Raw genomic sequence first — 19,090 nt, forward strand, 5'->3', positions numbered from 1 at the left:
TTTGCCTGGTTTAGACCGGTTAAGATATTGATAATTAGTTTTAAATTCGATATAATTTATGTAATGTTTTATGTTTATTTTTCTAAAAACAACAACAAAAAACAAGACTCTTCAGTCACTAATTATAATGCAATGCAAATTATATGTAAGAAATGCTTAAATGATAGTAGGCCTGAAGAGAAACGAAAAATGTCCCAAAATTGTCCTGTTTTATTGATGTCAGTGAGATACAAGCAAGATAAATTATAACACTTAGTGTTCCAACCAAAGATGTTTTAAGATAACCTACAATCATAATGGCAGAATCAATGTATATCAACAAATAACCCCAGATATATAAAAACAAATACTCCATTAATAAAAATGAATTTTCGTAGAATAAATTAGGCACAGACAAATGTCTTCAAATAAACTGTAGAGTAAAAATGTATTTTAAAGAAGGCTAAAATAACATAGATGAGGTAAGGACACAATGTTCATCCGCAGCTGAAGTTCATCATAAAGTGCCAGTTTTAGTTTTTAAGTACACTCCATACAGGCTGGTGATCAAATGCCCACGTGTTGCTTTGTTCGTTTAGTTTTGCAAATTATTCCACCGCACTTTGTCCCTTGGTGCTCTGGACAGTCTCACGCACGTGCAGCCCGGGAGACTGGCTCGGGCTACCTGTGATGCTATTGTCCGTGTCGCTGCTGGTTTTACCGAGTCCCGGTTCCCCGCTGTCCTCTGAGCCCTCCGCGCTGTGCGTCCTCGCGTGCTTGCTCAGGTGATCGGAGCGCATGAACCGTTTGTGGCAAATCGAGCACTCGAAGCGCTTCTCTCCGGTGTGCGTGCGCAAATGCCTCTGGAGCTCGTCGGAGCGCGTGAACCGTTTCCCGCAGAAGAGCCAGTTGCAGACAAACGGCCTCTCCCCGGTGTGCCAGCGCAGGTGAGCCTTCAGGTGGGAAGTCTTACCGTAAACTTTACCACAACCCGGGATGTGGCAGCTGTGCAAGCCCCTCCGCCGCGGGCTCGTGCCCCCCTGGCCAAGGCTCTCCGCTTCCTGGCAGTTGGGGCAGTCGCAGGTGGCTCTGCCGGTGTAGCGACGTGAGGAGGAGCGGGAAGATGCCGGCAGAGAAACGACGGGGGCTCCTGTCAGCGCAGGTGCACCGGACGTGGTGGACTCTGAGAAGGAGGCCGGGGCAGGTGGCCTGAAGCCGTCAAACAGGTGTTGCGCGGCGGGGAGCAGATGCTGAGACGCACCAGAGCTGAAGGCGGAGCTGTAGTCAGTGCTGTAGCCGCTCAGAGGAGAGGATAACCCGGTCGGGCTCTGGGTGTCCACCCAGCTGGTGCCCATATCCCACCAGGCAGAAGACCCATTACCAACCTCCCCCACAGGCTTGAACCATGACTCATAGGGATGTGAGTGCATCCTTGGGTATATCCCCGCTATGCTTTCCATTGAGGGGGGAAATTTGGTCAGAAACACAGACCGCTGTGTGTGCGCAGGATCGGGAACACTGGTGTCTGATGGCACAGCGGTCTGGTACATCGAAAAATCATTTCCAAAGGGGGAGGTGGCGGTGGTCACTGAGAAAGCGCTGGAGGTCTCTGTCAGCCCGGTCCCGTTACTCCTGGAGGTCCCAGAGGGAACCTCGAGTGAGGTGAGGCAGGTGCCCAAGCTGCTGGTGCCCGGGGCGCTCCGTTTCCATGGGTGAAAACCCCTGACGAGCCCCGGGGCCCCATCGGAAAGAGCAGGGGAGCACGAAGGGCTGGGCTCACCGATTCTGCTGCAGGTGGCGGCCAGCATAGCTAGAGGGGTGCTGCCCAGCCGGGGCTCCTCCTGAGTGGAGCACACAAACATTTAGGTCAGCGACTCAAGGCCAAATACAATGTGCGTAAAGACGCGCAATAAATCTAGTGCGCTAGTTACGCGCACTGATAAAAACACTTTGGGTCTCAAAGATTAAATTTATGTAAATCAAGAATGCGGCATAGCTCTTCGTTTTACAAATCTTTGACTTAGTTTAATCAGATAAAGCGGGGGAGTCATATGTTTTGTCATGAATGAACAAACAGCTCCAACATTGCAGCAAGTAAACTTTTTCATATTCTGAAAAAATACCAGTTTATCGTAGTTAGAATACATTAGGATGGTTCCTAAAATCAAATGCTCAACTGTCGCTTTTCTTTTCACTTGAGTCAATACTACTCGTTTCCCAACCTGTAACAGCATTCATTAACTCTGTCATGATCACAGGAAGAAACAGTGGAAAGAAAACTCACGATTTAAACCAGGTTTCCTAATACTATTCATGTAAATTAGGCACAACTGTAAACCAGTAATACCAGTTTATTAGGCCTATAATTATATTATTTTGTAAATGTTATCGGTTACAGCAGCACACTAGGAAATTAAAAAGAAGAAAGTATTTGACTACAACTCCGTGCTGCACTTTGAATACCACAGACGCATTAAATAACCACGAATATGTTTTGCAATTTCTCGGAAAAAAAGGTGTTTCGGTAAAATATATGGAAATGTAAACTTACCCCTAGCAGTGTAGCAGCCATGGTCTGTACTGTGATAACTTCGGCTGACTGTGTGTGTGTTTGTGTGTGTGTGTGCTCGCAGTGTCTCGATGTGATGAGTCTGTGCTCCGTCTCTAACTGCTTTGGTAGTTGTAGCTTCTTCGTGGCTTTGAAGCGCCGCTGGGAGCCTGAGGACCAATCAGAAAGCAGCTCAGAATGTCTCTGAACGTTTGCGCTCGAGGTCGTCGTAAAATTTAAAGGTGAGGTCTCACGAGCGCTCGCTCTAAAACTTCAACAAAGTGGGACGAGAAGAAGTTCAAGACAATAAATCCCGAGCAGTGATGGATAATCGGAAAAGTCGAATAACTGGTCACACCTACCATTAAATAGACCAAAAGCTAATTGACAATTAGCTTTTTTCTTACCTATGACTGCATGTGCTCTTCTCCATTTATTATCACTTATGATTACTCTAGCAATTTTATATTATTTCTTAAATTTATTTACAAAGGTCTGACACCAGAGGGTCCATGATGGATCAGGAAAAGTGTGCAACTCCAAGGGCCTTAGGGACCCCATGGACCCAGTTCATTGTGTGCCCATTGGTGATTTGATTAAATCGATATTTGTGAGGAAACATGCACAGTTTAAGCAAATTAAAGATTCTATTTGAAAAACTCAAAAGCAACGCCACTCTCCAGCTTGAAGGATACCCTAAGTTTTATTGTGTTTTTAGGGAAAAGGCCAACACCTTTGGTTACTTAAACCAACCCAGCTGGCTGGATGTGTCAGACAGAAAAAGTCTCAAATAAAGATTGCTGTTTTTACTGCTATTGTGAAGCCATGCAGTGGGAGAGGCTGATGAATGAGAGGTTGGTCCGGTCCGTCCCATCCTGTCCCTGGGGCGTATCCAGTCAGCCCTGGGGGAGGGAAGGGAGGACACCACCACTGCCTCCACAATTTCATCTCATTCAACCCAAAACAATTGTTGGCTTTCACAGAAACACCTCTTCCTGTGCTTCTCTTACAATCATCTAAATACAAGCTCTCAGAGACTGTATACACTGTGAAGGAAACCCTTTATCACCTGAATGTGTACCTAGATAGGTAGGTCCTATTATTAAGAGAAGGGATGGTTGATCAATATGATGATGCACACCCTGGAAATAACCCAGAATGATCCTCAGTCTCTTAATATATGAGCATCCGAAGCACAGAGGGAGCATTTCATTTGAATTTCAAATTTAATAAAACAGCAGGATTTAATCAATTTCCCTCATTTGTTTGGTATTAACTGCTTCCCTGCCCTTTCTTCATCTCTCTTGTTTTATGACCAGCCTGAATAAAGTCAGCTGGACACAGACGGAAAAGTTAATCACATTCCTCATCCACTCAAACCCTCCCACACACACCAACACACCGTTTACACAGGATGATTGATAGTGCGCAAGATTAATTTTGGTGATGCTATGCAAAGACAAACTGTTCACTCCATCAGAAAGCTTGAATCTCACATATATAGTCTATTCTTTAAAATGTTTTTTTTATGTACAAAAACTGGGTGAGCAACTACATTATATTACATTATTATTTGTTATTTTTAGAAAGCGAAAATAGTTGCAATAAATTTTACACCTTGGGGTCAGTTTTTTCCACTTTTGAGAACACGTGCCTTTGCAGTTAGATATAGGTTCTGTAGCAAATATATTGTTAAGTTATGATTTTGCTCCTCACCAGGTTTTTAATAATTATTCACATAACTCATGAATGTTCAGAAACATATAATAGTAATTTAATTTAGTACTTCAGTTGTGCAATAATATCCCAGTGAGGCCTTTGGAGAGGACTGGTAAGTCTCCAGCAAAAGTAGAAATTGTTTTACATTGTTTTTACAAAACAAAACAATGCAAAATGCATGAACTAAATATTTAGTCAAAATTGGGTTAAGACCTGAGTTCTACTTTAACTATATATAGATAATTATGTCATAGAAATTGATCATTTCTATAGAAACAGCTTTTTAAATTTGTAGTAACTATAAAACCAGGCCACTCTCTGTCACAGACAGATATGTAACCAACTAGACAGCCAAAGCCAGGCAGCTGCATCAAATGAAAGCTAACTGGTGAGATAGCCATCAGAAAGCTTTAGCTAAAACTAAAATTTAGTCTGTAAAGTAAAGATGTAGATGAATTGAGTCATGATGGAGAAAGAAAAAGAGTTAAACTAGCTCAGCAGAACTCAACAAATCCCATCTCACCCTTTGACTCCATTTATGTGTGAATTCATGTAATTTGTTGTGGCTGCTACCTTTAAATCACATAATTAAACATATTAAGCTGTAAATTAATTACATATAAATAATAATAGTAGAAGGACAACAAACACCTTTTTAAACAAACTTGTTAAAACAGGCAGGAAAGTAATAATATGTTTTGTTCATAGATGCTGCATTTGCTCTTGAATTCTTTGAACATTATCCAAAGGAAGAGTATCTGCATTTTTAAAGTATCATGTAGGATTTTGGGGGTAAAATAATCTGCCTAAACAGATATAATATAACATATATATATATATATATAACAGATATATATCACTGCAACCTTTCTGTCTGTTAGTTAGTTAGGGTTAGGATTAGGGTTAGGGTGGTGATTTTGAGGAAGTTTTTAGAAGTAATTTATGAGAATTTCTTATGGCAAAATCACAATACATATGGTCTATTATGGAACTATTTGTGTCATTTTGCCAGCCCCCCACACTAATACACACCTCCCAGTGGCCCTGACAAAATCACAGGCTCCCACGCTGGCCCTGCTCTCCCCCACAGCCTCAGGCGTTGCCGAATGCACAGGTGGAGTTTACAGTAGCCCATCTTCCCTCTAACCTGATCGCCATCCTCACGAGCCACCCAAACAGCTGTCCCTCTTTTAGGAGCATTCTTTTCCCACACTGAAAGTGTGTGTGTTTGTATGTGTGTGTGTGTGTGTGAGTGTGCTTTAAAGGCCCCCAATGAAACCCTGCCTGAGCCCCAACCTGTTCCTTTAGCGATGATAATGACCACATTATCACGCGCCATCGAACGTCAACAAAAAAAGATTGTCGTGTGCTTTCCAATTACTTTGTGGGCACTGAGACAGAAAAAACAGAGAGAAAGGAGTGAAAGAAAGATCTGGCACTTTTGGGGGAGAGGGATGGGTGGAGTATTTTATTTCTCCTTGGTGTTTTCCTCATCTCCCCTTTTGTTGGTGGAGTATAGTCACAGTGATCCTCATGCAAGGCAGGGCAGCCATCTTGGTCAGCTGCCCTGCTGAGACAATTAGCGGGAGACTGACGGAGTCAAAAGACAAGCTGCTAAACATGACACAAAAAATATTCGCTACAACTGGGGGGTTAGCCAATCAATTTGTGTAAAAGAAAGAGAAAAAAAAGCAGATTCTGTGCAGCCATGTGGTGCAATTGTGACATTGACGCCGCTCCTTGGTGTGGAGATGTCTCCTTATTTTTGTCACATGCCTTTTTTTTTCCTGCAGATGATGATCTTTTTCCTACTTAGTTTCAGATGTTTGACATTTTTGGTGACCTATGAATGTAAAGAAACACTCCACCCAAAACCTGTCTTTTGAGTATGAATCACTCACTCACTGCAAACCTGAAAGGTGGCTGTAAAACATTAGTATTTTGTACACGGGTGCAGGACAGAGGCTGCGGTCAACTTGAATTCAGTCAGTTACAACGGATTCCAATATTGATCCAGACCTCCCCTGTGACATAGCTCATCTTTCTGCTGTCTACCAGTATGTTCACTGTGATCCAAACAGGCATATTTCTGTTAAGATATTTTACAGCCATCTTTCAAACACAGTGCTCCATCCTCAGTTCATTTTTGGTAGAGTATCACATTACGTTTATTCCATTTTTGCACTCATTGTAGGTCAATCTGCATTGTAGATTCAGCCAAAGGCCTAAATTTTCTTCTGAACGCAGCAACGCCTTTTAAAACTGTCTAAATGTTTATTTCACATGTCTGCCTGTGTTATAATACCTGTGTTTTATGATATTACTGTATGTAAATTGTTTTGTGAATGACAGGGAGAGCGCCATTTCCTATAATGTTTAAACCGTACTGAAGGAAACTGAACGGAGAGCACTTCCTTTTCAGTTTAATATACTTGTTTGTGGCATAATGTTTATCAGAATGTCTTGTGAAGTGTAGTGTTTAAATCCTTTATTTTTATTTGTTGTTCGTGACATTTGATGATGAATACTGACTGGCTGCTATTTCTTGCTACAGAGGAGTTACAGTAAGTGTCTCACCTCTGACTGAATAACCTGAATTTGTTTTTTGATGTTTGCAAAACTCAACCCTTGACACAAATTGAAGTTGTTTTACAGGAGAGAGAAGAAGTCATCCAGGTGATCTGTGTGCCAGGATGTGCCTGGAGCTGCTCCTCCTTGGCTTCCTGTAATTACTGTGTGGAGAGGGCACGTCCGCCGTCTGTCAGCACAGGGCTGATGGACGACTCTGGCAGCAGAGTCGGTGAAATGTGTCCGGGTTGCTACGATGAAAACATCGTATACGTACAAGATCTCCTTTCATAATAGATGATCAATTAATACCAAAACCCCCTTTTGCCAGTCACACATGCGAACACACACACATAATCTTACTATCTTTAACTAACTCTCCGAATTTTGGTGTCTTGCAAGTTCTCTTACTTTCAAATCATCGAATAAGCTTTACTAGCATGTTGGTGTTATATTGTAACAAAAACTAAATTACATCACAAAAAGACAAACATCTTAAACAGTGCAATCCCATAGACGTGTGCAGTGGTGGACTAACAGAAAACAGTAAAGCAAAGTAGAACAAAAGCTTGTGGCATGCAAATACATATTTTGCAGCCCAGAGAGCTGTTTCACTGATCTCTCATACAAGCAATATTAACCTCTTTTGTGCAAGTCTCCGTCTCACGCACCCTCATGTAGGGGTCATAAAGGGCATCTTTCATCTGTCTATGCAGCAGAAAGAGGGAATCCTGGCCAATGTAATTACACTGTTGAAGTGCTTCATTCACATTCATGTATACGGTGCATCTACATACTACACAAAACACACTCATTCATGAAATGAGGAGAAGAGAAGAGGAGGAGGAGGATGAATTCATGGGAAGGATGAGTGTGTAGGGGCCTCTGCGGTGTGTTTGTTAGGTACAAGTTTGGGCTGAGGGTGCACTGAAATTGCACTTTATGAGTAGCAGCTCTTTCTTTCTTTGTTACACACACACACACACACACACACACACACACACACACACACACACACACACACACACAGGTTTGGGTTGATGGATGCATGGGGTTTGTTAAGTCATACATCACAGAGGTCATTTAACCTGCCAACACATCTGCTGTCTCTGCCCTCAGAAGGAGAGGAAGAGGTGGGGAGAGAAGAAAGATTTATAAAGGCAAGGGGGTGAATTATGCAGGGTGAGAGAGAATGAGACTGTGATTAGTAACTGGAGTGGATGAAAAGCTCTCAGTCTGTCTCTCTCTGCCTCACACATACACACACACATACACACACACACACACACACACACACACACACATCCACACACCCACACCCCGAGTGCTGTAAAGTGGTATCTTCTTAACAGGCATCTTCGCCGAAGCTGCTTGCGTTATGAGTTTCTCCGCTTCTCCATCAACTTTCCTCCTGTCTCTGTTAACTACTGACAATAAAGTTGCTGATTTATGCAGAAGAGCCGTTCCATGCGCCAAGACATTAATGAGATGCGTCTGAAGGAGGAGTCTTCATTGATTTCTTCAAACGCTGTTGACGTTTGTGAGGTGGCTTTATCTCAGACGTTTCAAAGGAAGCGCGTGTGTGTGTGTTTGTGTGTGTATTACTGTGTGGTGATTGCAGATCAGTGGCTTTTATCCACTCATGCTGCACCCTAAGTTGCCTCCTAGAGGGTGTGTTATCTTGTCTTCTAATAAAACTGCAGCTGCCATGAGGGTCTCCACTGATGAGGAATATTTTACTTATTCATGAAATAGATGTTAGCTAGAAGCCAGAACATGAATCAGGACTTACTCCTCCAAAGTTAGGAATAAAGTTCTGTATTTGATTGCATATACAACAATAAAAAATCTTTGTGCAAGGTGGTGAATGTGACATTATCTTATTTAACAGTAGCTTGTGACATTTCATGTATCTGTTGTGCATCTTTTGGCATAAAAAATAACCCTACTCTTAAAATCTGTGTCAGGTCTGTATTTCTTACATCTTGTCACTGTGACATCCATTCTGTCACTCGCTATCATTATGCCTTCATCAGATGGCTGATAGTAGAGAGATATAATGCGTGAGGGGAGAGAGATGGGGAAACCGGGGGTTGGTCATGGTGCCCCAATTAGTAGACTTTTGTCAATGTTGTATTGTTGTGGTGAGGTAATCCAAAGCAGACTTTTCAAATCAATCTGCACATAAGCTGCGTGTCATGCAAGGATAATGTAACATGATAATGTGACAAATATTAATGCAAACCTGATGTTCAGTGCGATCAATAACTCAACTCAAGCCAGTTTCAAAAGTCTGTTGATTTCATATTCCACAGAAATTAATGCAAACTAATGGTCGCCGAATGAATGATATTTTGGGTCCAACAGATAAACTTGTGAAATCAACAAAATTTTCATATTAAGGAATTCTAAATTTTCAATGAGGAAGAGGGAGTAGATGTAATTTTCAAAAAGTAGGGAAGTGACTTTTTGGAGAAAAAAACACAAATGATGACAGAATTTGGCTTCCCTAAAACAAATATAATATGTATTAATAAAAAGATAAAAAGTTAAAACATGAATGTTGTGGTACTTTTTTGGAGGTAGCTATCCAAAGTTATTAGTGAGAAAAATGTCACTTCCACTGACTAAATTACCAATAATTGATAGATACAGACTGATTATAAAATTAGGTAATGATTGTTTCTCTTTTTGAAAATAAACGTACATTTTTCATTTCTTTTACTTGGAAGAAACGGCCCCTTTTTAAACCTGTATGAGTTCTCCTACATGGCTGAACTGAGGAAGTGTTGTGTATTGATTAACTATTTTATCTAGCATGTAGAGACTGTCATAGTAGATGACATGATACGGATGACCAGATGTGGCATTTAAAGTCTGGTATTATACTCTATTTCTTACAGCTGCTGACACACACACACACACACACACACACACACACACTCATCACCATTTCTGAACTGCACACACTCCGATGGTGTGATGAGAGGGAGAGAAGATGATGATAAGGAGCAGGGATGAAGACGTAAGAACAGGAATGCTGGTGAGGTGACACGTCACACATGTTTCAGTTTTGCTAAGCTTTTTTTAAGCTTCTGTAAAGATTTTTTTTCCTTGAGTGAAGCTGGTGATGTTCTTCAGCATCAACTGCTGAGGAACATTCAGATAGATCTCACTCTCTCATACACAAACTTGCTCTCTCACTCTCTCTCCTTGATTAAATCTTGCTCCGTGATCTGTTCTCTTCACCAATAACACTGTTCATCCCTCTATCTGCTCTTCACCGACACACACACATACACACACACACTTTTCAGACAAGGAAATTAATTTACTCCTGTTCATTTTTCAAGTTCTGCGTCTTCCCTGTGTTTAATGTGTGGTCGAGTGTGTGTGTGTTCGCAGTGTCCCTTGATTGATGTGTAGAAGCCCAGGAGCATAATCATACACTTCCAGACGTCATTTTTCACTTTCAGTCTTGATGGATGGACTTGATGCATCTGATCACTGCTACCTCAGTGTGGGGGGTCTAGGTCATCTTTGGGGTGTGTGTGTGTGTGTGTGTGTGTGTGTGTGTGTGTGTGTGTGTGTGCGTGCATGCTCAATGGCTAGTATCTGTCTGTCTGAAGCAAGTAGTGATTGAGTAGACTCCCCCATCCCCACCAGAAGGCCTGTTTTCGGGGTCTCTACTCCTCGCTGTATCTGTAAGACAACCAGCCATGGCAACCAACTGTGTTTGGATTTAAGTGTGTGTTTGTGTGTCTAAGTTTTTTAAAGGGGAAATTCCAGTATTTGTCAATTCATTTACACTTCAAACTGACACTTTAACTCCTGACTGTGAGTGTTTCAACTTCAAGTTCAACCTCAACAATTTGACATTTTGGGAAATATGTTTACTTGCTTTCTTGCTGGGAAAGCAAATAAGCCTATTTGTACACAAATATTAAGCTGGAGCAAGCAGGCAATTAGCTTAGCTTAGCACAAACACTGGAAAAGGGGGGAAACAGCTAGCAGGGCTCTCTAAATCCCAAGCAGGTAGCTCCGGGTCTGAAAAGTGAAGTCGATGCGGAAGTGCCTTAAACCTGTATTCTCTCTAATGGCCAGCAGGGGGCGACTCCACAGGCTCCAAAAAGAAGTCTATTTGTATAGAAGTCTATGGCAAAATGACCCTACCTCTCACTTGATTTATTACCTCAGTCAACACTTTGCTAATGAGTTTATGGTCTCAGTCTAGTTTCAAATCTTCTTCAATACAGCATGATGTTCATTTTGCAAATTATGGCCCTATTTAGAGTAAAATAGACGATAAAGCAGCATATAGTTTAGGGCATGGCTACCTTGTGATTGACAAGTTGATACCACTGCGGTGCATAAGGTGCTGCAGTTGGACCCTGGGGAGCTCCTCCACATCGCCACACTCTCATCCAAATATGGTCACTTCTGGCTCCAAAAAACTAAGATGGCGACGGTCAAAATGCCAAACTCCAGGGTTCAAAACAGGAATCCACAAACCACTGAGTGATATCATGGTGGCTACATCCATTATTTTTACACAGTCTATGTTAAATCCACCTATCAGTACCTCTTAATAATGAACACTTTGCATCCAGTTTGTTTACTCTGCGCAAAAACAGTAATGTAGAAGTTGTGGTTTAACATCCTGGAACTATTTCCAAAACAAATGAGATAAAATATGTTTAATAGTGAGCTTTAGAAGTGCTAGTAGGCAGATTTTTGTTACCTTTGGAAAGCGTTAATCTAGCTATTTCCCCCTGTTTTCAGTAATTATACTAAGCTAAGCTAATCGTTTGTTGGCTGTAGCTTTATAGCCTATTTAGCATCAAAGAATAAAAAATGTTAAGACATTTCAGAAGTACACACATTTACATCAAAAATTCAAGGCTTTTCCAGTTAGCTACAAGTACTTAGCATTTTTTATGTGTGCACTTTTCAGTGCAACCCCATGCAACAACACCCGGCCATGCACATACATGTGTATGCAGACAGATACACGCAAACACACACACACACATGCACACTATTCATGCTATGTTCCTGTTTAACTATTGCTCCTCCCACTCATTGCGCTTCACCTCGCCACAATGCCTGCCATAAAATTCAGGGGCTGAGGGAGCAGAAGAAGAGAGGGGGTTAAGAAAAGCACAGAGAGATGGCTCAATGTTAAATTGACTGGAAAAAAGCTGCTTGCTTTTTCATGCTAATTGCCATGCAACAAATTGTTAATTTATTCCACAAAGAAATGCGAAAACAGCCCCTGTGTGGCTGAAAATGTCTGCAGTTTGTAAGGCAAGCACAACTCGAATATCATCTGTATATCTACTCTTATTGTGTTTACAATCACATATTTACACTCTCACCATCTCTGCACACATACACACACACATAAATCCTGCTCTATGTGGTCGTCAATCAGTCAGGGTGGATGGAGGCGCAAAAAAAAAATGAGAGAAAAGAACACAAGTCAATACTCATTCTCTACTCTCCTTCAGTCTCCTGTTGCTCTCACTCTTCCTCTCTCTCTCTCTCACACACACACACACGCACATTCCTGCACACTTTCTCGGACCAGGTTCAGGTGGTTTTGAGGTGATTTCATGGTTGCCGTTTTATTGATGGTTCCCGTCAAACATGAAACGTTTCTTTTCCCACCTAACCACACACACATGCACCGCCTCTGGGCTGTCATTCAGGACATATACAGACAGCCAGAAACAAGTGGTTGGCGTCAGCTCTACCAGGCCCGCAAGACATGTCAGGTCCTGCACTGAACTACACACAAACACACACATTTACACACTTATCTTGGATCTTTATGGTGTGCTGCACCCTCCACTTAGCGCTGCTGTAAAGGTCTTCCTGAACTCATACAAGAGTACCATCTTCAAAGAGGTCCATGCACGCAAACACACACACACACACACACACACCGAAGAGCCACGCAAACTTCTAAGCGGACTTAATTATTTCACATTTAGCTTCAAAGAGACTGTTTAAACACATGCTTGCTCACTGTCTGAAAGCACAGCATAGGTCTCATCCTCTTTAATAGTCTTTCAATTCAGCTTAATTCAGCGTCTTTCAGAGTTCAGCTGCATCTGAGTTGTGAAGTTATAACGGTGAAACAACTGAGATAATTGAGGGCACATCTCATTTTTAATACATTTCTCAATAACCAGCCTCTCATAAACAAAGAAGGGAAGGTTTCGGTGTCCTGAACTAGTAAACACATCACCAGGAATCTTGTTACTCTCCCAAAAAAAAGCTGTCTGATGAAAATTAGTTTTTGCAACTTCCATTTGTTTTTTTATAATTCCTCTGTGAAAATAGGTGTTTTACTGCCTTGTTTGCCAAAAGTGGAACCAATCATTATATATCTTCAATCATATTTAAAACTTGAGCTTAACTCATGGTTTATGGGGTCACAGTTCAACTCGGAGTTCACTCTCAGTTCAAGGTGTTGCTCCTATCTCTCCTGTAATGATGTTACATCTTCAAGCATCTCATCTCCTGTCTTCAGGAGCTCTGTGCTGTGACCTTTGAACCCCTGGGGTCACACACATAGTTCTCGTGGGTGACCGCAGGTTGACTTTTTCTCTGTCTTAGTGTATCTGTTGTGTCTCCGGTGTCATTTGTGTGTGTGTATGTGTATGCAGGGGAGAAGGAAGGAATGTACCTGACCTGCTTCTATCAACACATGTGCACATGCATTTGCACATACATGCACATGCACACAACAGTACAGATTAATGGAGGCATGCCTTCAGTATTCTGAGAGCATATAGTAAATATCTGCGGTTGTCACCAACATTCACATTCTGCGAATTCTGGTCATTCAGGCCCCATGTTTGAAGGTGTCTTCTGAGTCGAGGACTTGTAATTATGTTCAGCTGTCCGTCTCACTGTTGTGAGAACAAAGAGTTGTAGACAGAGCTGTTTACTCTGCAGTAAACAATTTGTTAGTATTTGAAGTCCTTCATGTAGTATTTGCTCACACACTAGTGAAAAGGGACAAAGACACTTAGGGAAGTACCGCACTAGACGAGATGGGAGCGACCTGTCTGACAAAGCCATTACCTCACCATCAGTCATTGCTCGTATGTCAACGATAGAAGACTTTACGCAACGCTGAGTTGGAGTCTTAGTGACATATTAATGTCGTAACTGAAAAAATATGTGAACTGATACGAATTGTAGGGTGAATAAATAAATGTAAAATAAATGTATGTAGAATAAATGTAAAAGTTAAAAATGTATGTCACAGTTATGGCAAACCCAAGTTGATGTATTCAACCAGCAGTTTAAAACCCAAAGAAAGTCTGCTTATTATAATGGAAGACAGCAAATATTCACACCAGCTCAAAATTGTTGAGGATTAATTTTCCGTCATTCAACTAACTGAACAATTATTTCACTCCAATGGATTGTGTTTGTAAGACACACAGAGTAAGTGTTCACAGATCTGTAAGAGCCGTTCCTCTGAAGAACTTCTATGTTTTGTTGTTTAAAAGTGATATGAAGTGGTATATTTGATATTGTTTTGTAGATGCCCATCAATCTGCAGCAACAGGCAATATATCATATCAAATGTCACTTGTTGTCAAGGTGTTCTTCTGGGTTGAGACAACTTACTGTGTGGTATTGTGCTGATTTTACTTAATAATAATAATAATAATAACAATAATAATAAGCTTTGATTTTAGCTCAAACAGCCCTATAAGAGCATGCTTCGCACAAATCAACTTACTGTCAACAATGGCACATAAACTGTACTCAATCTTAATATTGGCAAATTAGAAATATTATTTCTTTTAAGTACTTTGCCATGTTTAACATAATTGTTAGAGCAGCGGTTGCCGACCTGCAACCTCTAAAAATCAGGAAAAACCACTCTTTGGATGAGCTACTGTTGATCCTTAGCAGTGTATTTATACTAGTTCAAGACAATCGCGCCTTCTGCCTTTGTTTAAGAGGACAGGTGTAGACACAAGTTATTAAAAAATGCCTTGAAAATGACGTGTGCGCCCAAGAAAACATTGCTCTGTTTTAAGGGGTCACAAGCCAAAAAGATTGGACACCGCTTTCCAAAACAAAAACAAGTGGCACACTCTGCAGTATGTGCGCTAAAAAAGATAAACCATCCAGACATGGGGCGGGGGAATCACCTTGACAGAGGTTTTCTCATTGTGGCTTAGACAGATGTCCCACCCACACCCCGAACTGGCACAATGCCCACTGAGACACACCGGTTGTTTTCCACTTGATCCAGACACCAGGAAGCATCAATCATTCAACTATCATTAAAGTGAGACGCTGCCAACTTTCACAGAGCTTCATGCAGGTCCAGTTCAGTGTAATGTGATGTGTCATGTTTCCAGGAATAAAAAAAAAAAATCTTTTATCACGCCAAGATACATCTACTCAGGTTTCTGTGTTCATATGTCACAGACACTTAGATGTGTATTAAAGTAGAGAAATTATAAAAGTATTGCTGCATTTACAGCTATAGTGACTCTGTGCATGTATTGTGTTTGTATGTTCCTGTGTGTGTAGCTACATGTGTATCTGTAGTAGGAACAGTAGGAAGTTATCACCTGATCTCTATCTATATATCTGTCTATCTATCTATCTATCTATCTATCCACAGTATGTAGGTCGTTATAGGAGAGTTATGTGAAACATGTCTGTTATCACACACACACACACAAGTGGTATGAACAGCGGAGGTATCTGCCAAAACATTAACTCATGGTAGAACTCATAAATCTCTTTGTCTTTACAGCCTTACCTTTAGGAAAGGGAGACATCCTGACGCCACAGCCGCGTGTGACAAATGCACACCTACGCATACGTGTGTGCAGAAACCTCGGGGATATCATGCAAAAAACACGACTGCACGCAAGCATGCTCTGACTCACACATGCATACATGCTTGTACGTATATGTGCCATTATAAATTTACATTCCTGCACACCCACACACATGCACAAACACACAGTTGTGTTTCGTAGCCATGGGACATCTGGAAGTGAGGTGGACAATGCAATCACCTCCGAGCTATAAATCAAATCCATCAGAGCTGCCTGAAATGATGCTCTGTCACTCCGAGGGGTTGTCTGTTTTTTTTTTCTCTTTGATTTAGGCAGACATGTAAGTAAAAACAACTCGAATGGGCACATGTTCATATTTTTCTCTGGCTGTATCAGCTAATTCTGGTTCTCCTTGTCTTAAGTATATCAGGATAAGACTTGACTTTTACAGTCAAATCCACTGGAGTTTACATGTGATGGATACAAACTGCCAAAACTGAGAATCACAGAGTTTTAAAAGATAGCAGGCAAACCCTACTGCTTGCTAAAATGTAGTGATACAATTGCTCTGGTGGGATGAAAACATCTAGAAATGCTCGATTCTGGCCTTGCACGTCTCAAAACTTGTTCTGCGCTCACAAATATGTGCACACTCTTAACTCTTGACTTGCAGATTTGTTGAAACACTAAAGCTGCAGTTTTGTGCTTGCTCAATAGAGTCTAAATGAAAGAAGGAAGAAGAAATTTCTTGTTTCATTAGTTAGTTCCTCATAGATACTGTTTGTACTTACGTAGATGTACGTAAATGTAAGTTTCTTTTGGACAATGCAGAAACGTCAGTCATAGAAACTGAGTCATGTACTGTAGTTATGCACAATTTTTAGGCACTTTCATTTTGTGCTACTTAATACTTCACTATATTCAAGAGGGAAATACTGACAGCTATAGTTACTGGTTACTTTACAGATTAAGATTTTACATATGAAAAACTTATGATCAGTTTGATGCATTATTACAGGTTTAATTACCTAACATTAAGTAAGGTAGTGAAAATTGATGTACTACAACATCAAAATGTGGTTTACATGTTAATCTATCAGTAATAATAAGCCATTAATATACAATATATAATAACATGCTGAAAAGGGCCATTCTGCATAACAAGTACTTTTACTTTTGATACTTTATGTACATTTTGGTGCCAATATTTCTAAATTTCTACTTGTCATGGAGTATTTTGGCATTTTTGTGTTGCTGCTTTAACTCAAGTAAAAGATCTGAATACTTCTTCCACCACTGAGAAAGGTGCAGGTATGAGTGTACAGTCTGTGACTAACTATGAGGTGCCACCTGGTATATGGCGCTATCTAGTGGCAAGAGTTGAATCACAAGTATTACAACCATTTTCACTTCCTTCACATTATGGGAATATCAATTTGTTAGTTATTGCAGATACTGTATTTGGGCTTTTGCTCAAGTTTTTTTTTAAATGGATCTTATATTTGTTGGTTCCCTCAGTGACTTTGCTCAAATAATATGATCACCCAAGGATGACTTTAACTTTAGTGAGGGTTAATGCTGTTAAGAGCAAACTCCTCACAAGAACATATACAGTATTATAGCACTAAATACTGGAAATAAGCTTTTGGATGTGTGATACAGTTACCATAGTCCAGACCATAGTCGTCCTTCTACCACACCTCTTTCCATCACCACAACTGTAGGCTACATACTCACACACAGACAACACCCCATCTTCAGACCAGACCTCGTTGCCTAGCAACGCCCTGCGGAGTGGCTCAAGGGGCGGGAACAAGCCACTTGGCTTCCGCAGTAATTACAGTGCATGTGTGTGTACGCATGTTTCTGGGCCACCCCAGGTGTGTGTGTGTTTATCTGTGAAAACATGCAGGCTACTAGCAGTAGACAGAGAAACCATGTGAGCAGAACGTGCATCAGGTCTGTATTAACAACCATGTTCAACACAGTTATTTCTTTCTAGGCCACTGATGGGGTGAAGTCAATGCTGAAGTCATCAAGACGTGATATCAAATGTCTCAACATAATAACACTAACACTTCAAGTGTGGTAAAAAATATATATACACGTGACCATATTATATATATTTTTTCCAATCAAGATCCATTTTGTAAATTACATTTTACACTGTTGAAACCAAAGTTTGGAGCTCAAATTTCTCATTTTCACATACTGAAACTATCACAAGAAGTGTTTTAAATCTACATCAGTACTAACTGAGCAACTTTTAATATCATCCTGACTTAGTTTAAATGTGGCCATTTGCATCTTAGTGACACAGTGCCTTGGCTGACAGCCTATGAGTGTAAACATTTCCTTTGTGTGCCAGGGGCATATCCTCGGATGGCCGCCTGCTAATAATGTTTTCTGCTTGGTGTACCAAGGCTGTGACTGCACTTGGCGAAAGTCATTCCTGACTCAGGAAGGGCTTCTCTGAAGGACAAGACAAACCCAGCCAGATAAACCTCTGCCAAGGACCATACGGGCCTACAAGGCTATGATGTAGCTCTGTTTGCTGGGATGAATTTAACATATAATTTCCCTTTGGGAGATGGAAAGTGTTTCACGCCTGACCTTTGTTACAGACTGTTACGCACACAAGAAGCTTCTCTGTGTGATTGCTGATAATGCAACAAATACCTTTGCTCAGTAATCTTATCTGCTGCTGGAATTTTTATAGCCAAATAAATTTATATTGGCAAGTGTACTTTTTAAATTGAAATTTTTTTCAAATTCAAATTTGCTTTATTGGTATGAATGTCATAACAACAATATTACCAAAGCATCAAGAGTCAATGAAACAAAATAACATTAACCTAACATTAAGATTGATATATATTAATTATATATAGTATATCTATGTATTTTTGTATATATATACAGTATATTCTATGTATGTGTGTATGTGTGTGTGTGTGTGTGTGTCTAGGTCATTCACCACCCCTGAGGTTGTGGCATGTTGATACATACTGAGCAGCAAGATGTCTCCTTCTCCTAGGAGTGGTTTTAAATTTTAGAGGTCATTAAGCTTTTTGAAATCTGAAATTTTAGAGTTGATCTTGTTAAAGTAAATGTTCCTTATGTTATTGAACGTTTAATTCTACGTTTGAACCTTAGATATGTAATCATCTGTGAAGCTTAAGACAGGTTGATGTGTCAAGAACCACCATATGGCTGCAAATATCCACTGTTTTTAATTAATCTATCCATGATTTTTTTCATTTAACCATTTAGACTAAACAATATCAGAAAATAGTAGAACATAGTCAAAGCCAAAGTTAAAGCATTTATTGTCATATGCACATTTAAAACAAGTTTCACTGTACAATGAAATTCTTCCCTTGCCTTCCACTCTAAATGTTATTTATCAAAGAAACACTAGGTATAGAAAATGAAGAATATAAAATTA

At 40.6% G+C, this 19,090-nt stretch overlaps 1 protein-coding gene across 1 annotated transcript; it reads right to left on the bottom strand.

The window, feature by feature from the left end:
• Positions 1–192: 192 nt before the first annotated feature.
• sp8a (sp8 transcription factor a) lies at positions 193–2,707 on the bottom strand. Its single transcript, XM_044335926.1, has 2 exons — positions 2,531–2,707; positions 193–1,820 (listed from the first exon to the last, which is right to left on the bottom strand). The coding sequence occupies exons 1-2, from the start codon at positions 2,549–2,551 to the stop codon at positions 588–590; spliced, it is 1,254 nt and encodes a 417-aa protein (XP_044191861.1). The 5' UTR covers positions 2,552–2,707; the 3' UTR covers positions 193–587.
• Between the last annotated feature and the right edge of the window lie 16,383 nt (positions 2,708–19,090).

Source organism: Thunnus albacares, chromosome 19 (genome assembly GCF_914725855.1).
Source record: "Thunnus albacares chromosome 19, fThuAlb1.1, whole genome shotgun sequence".
NCBI classification, from domain to species: Eukaryota; Metazoa; Chordata; class Actinopteri; order Scombriformes; family Scombridae; genus Thunnus; species Thunnus albacares.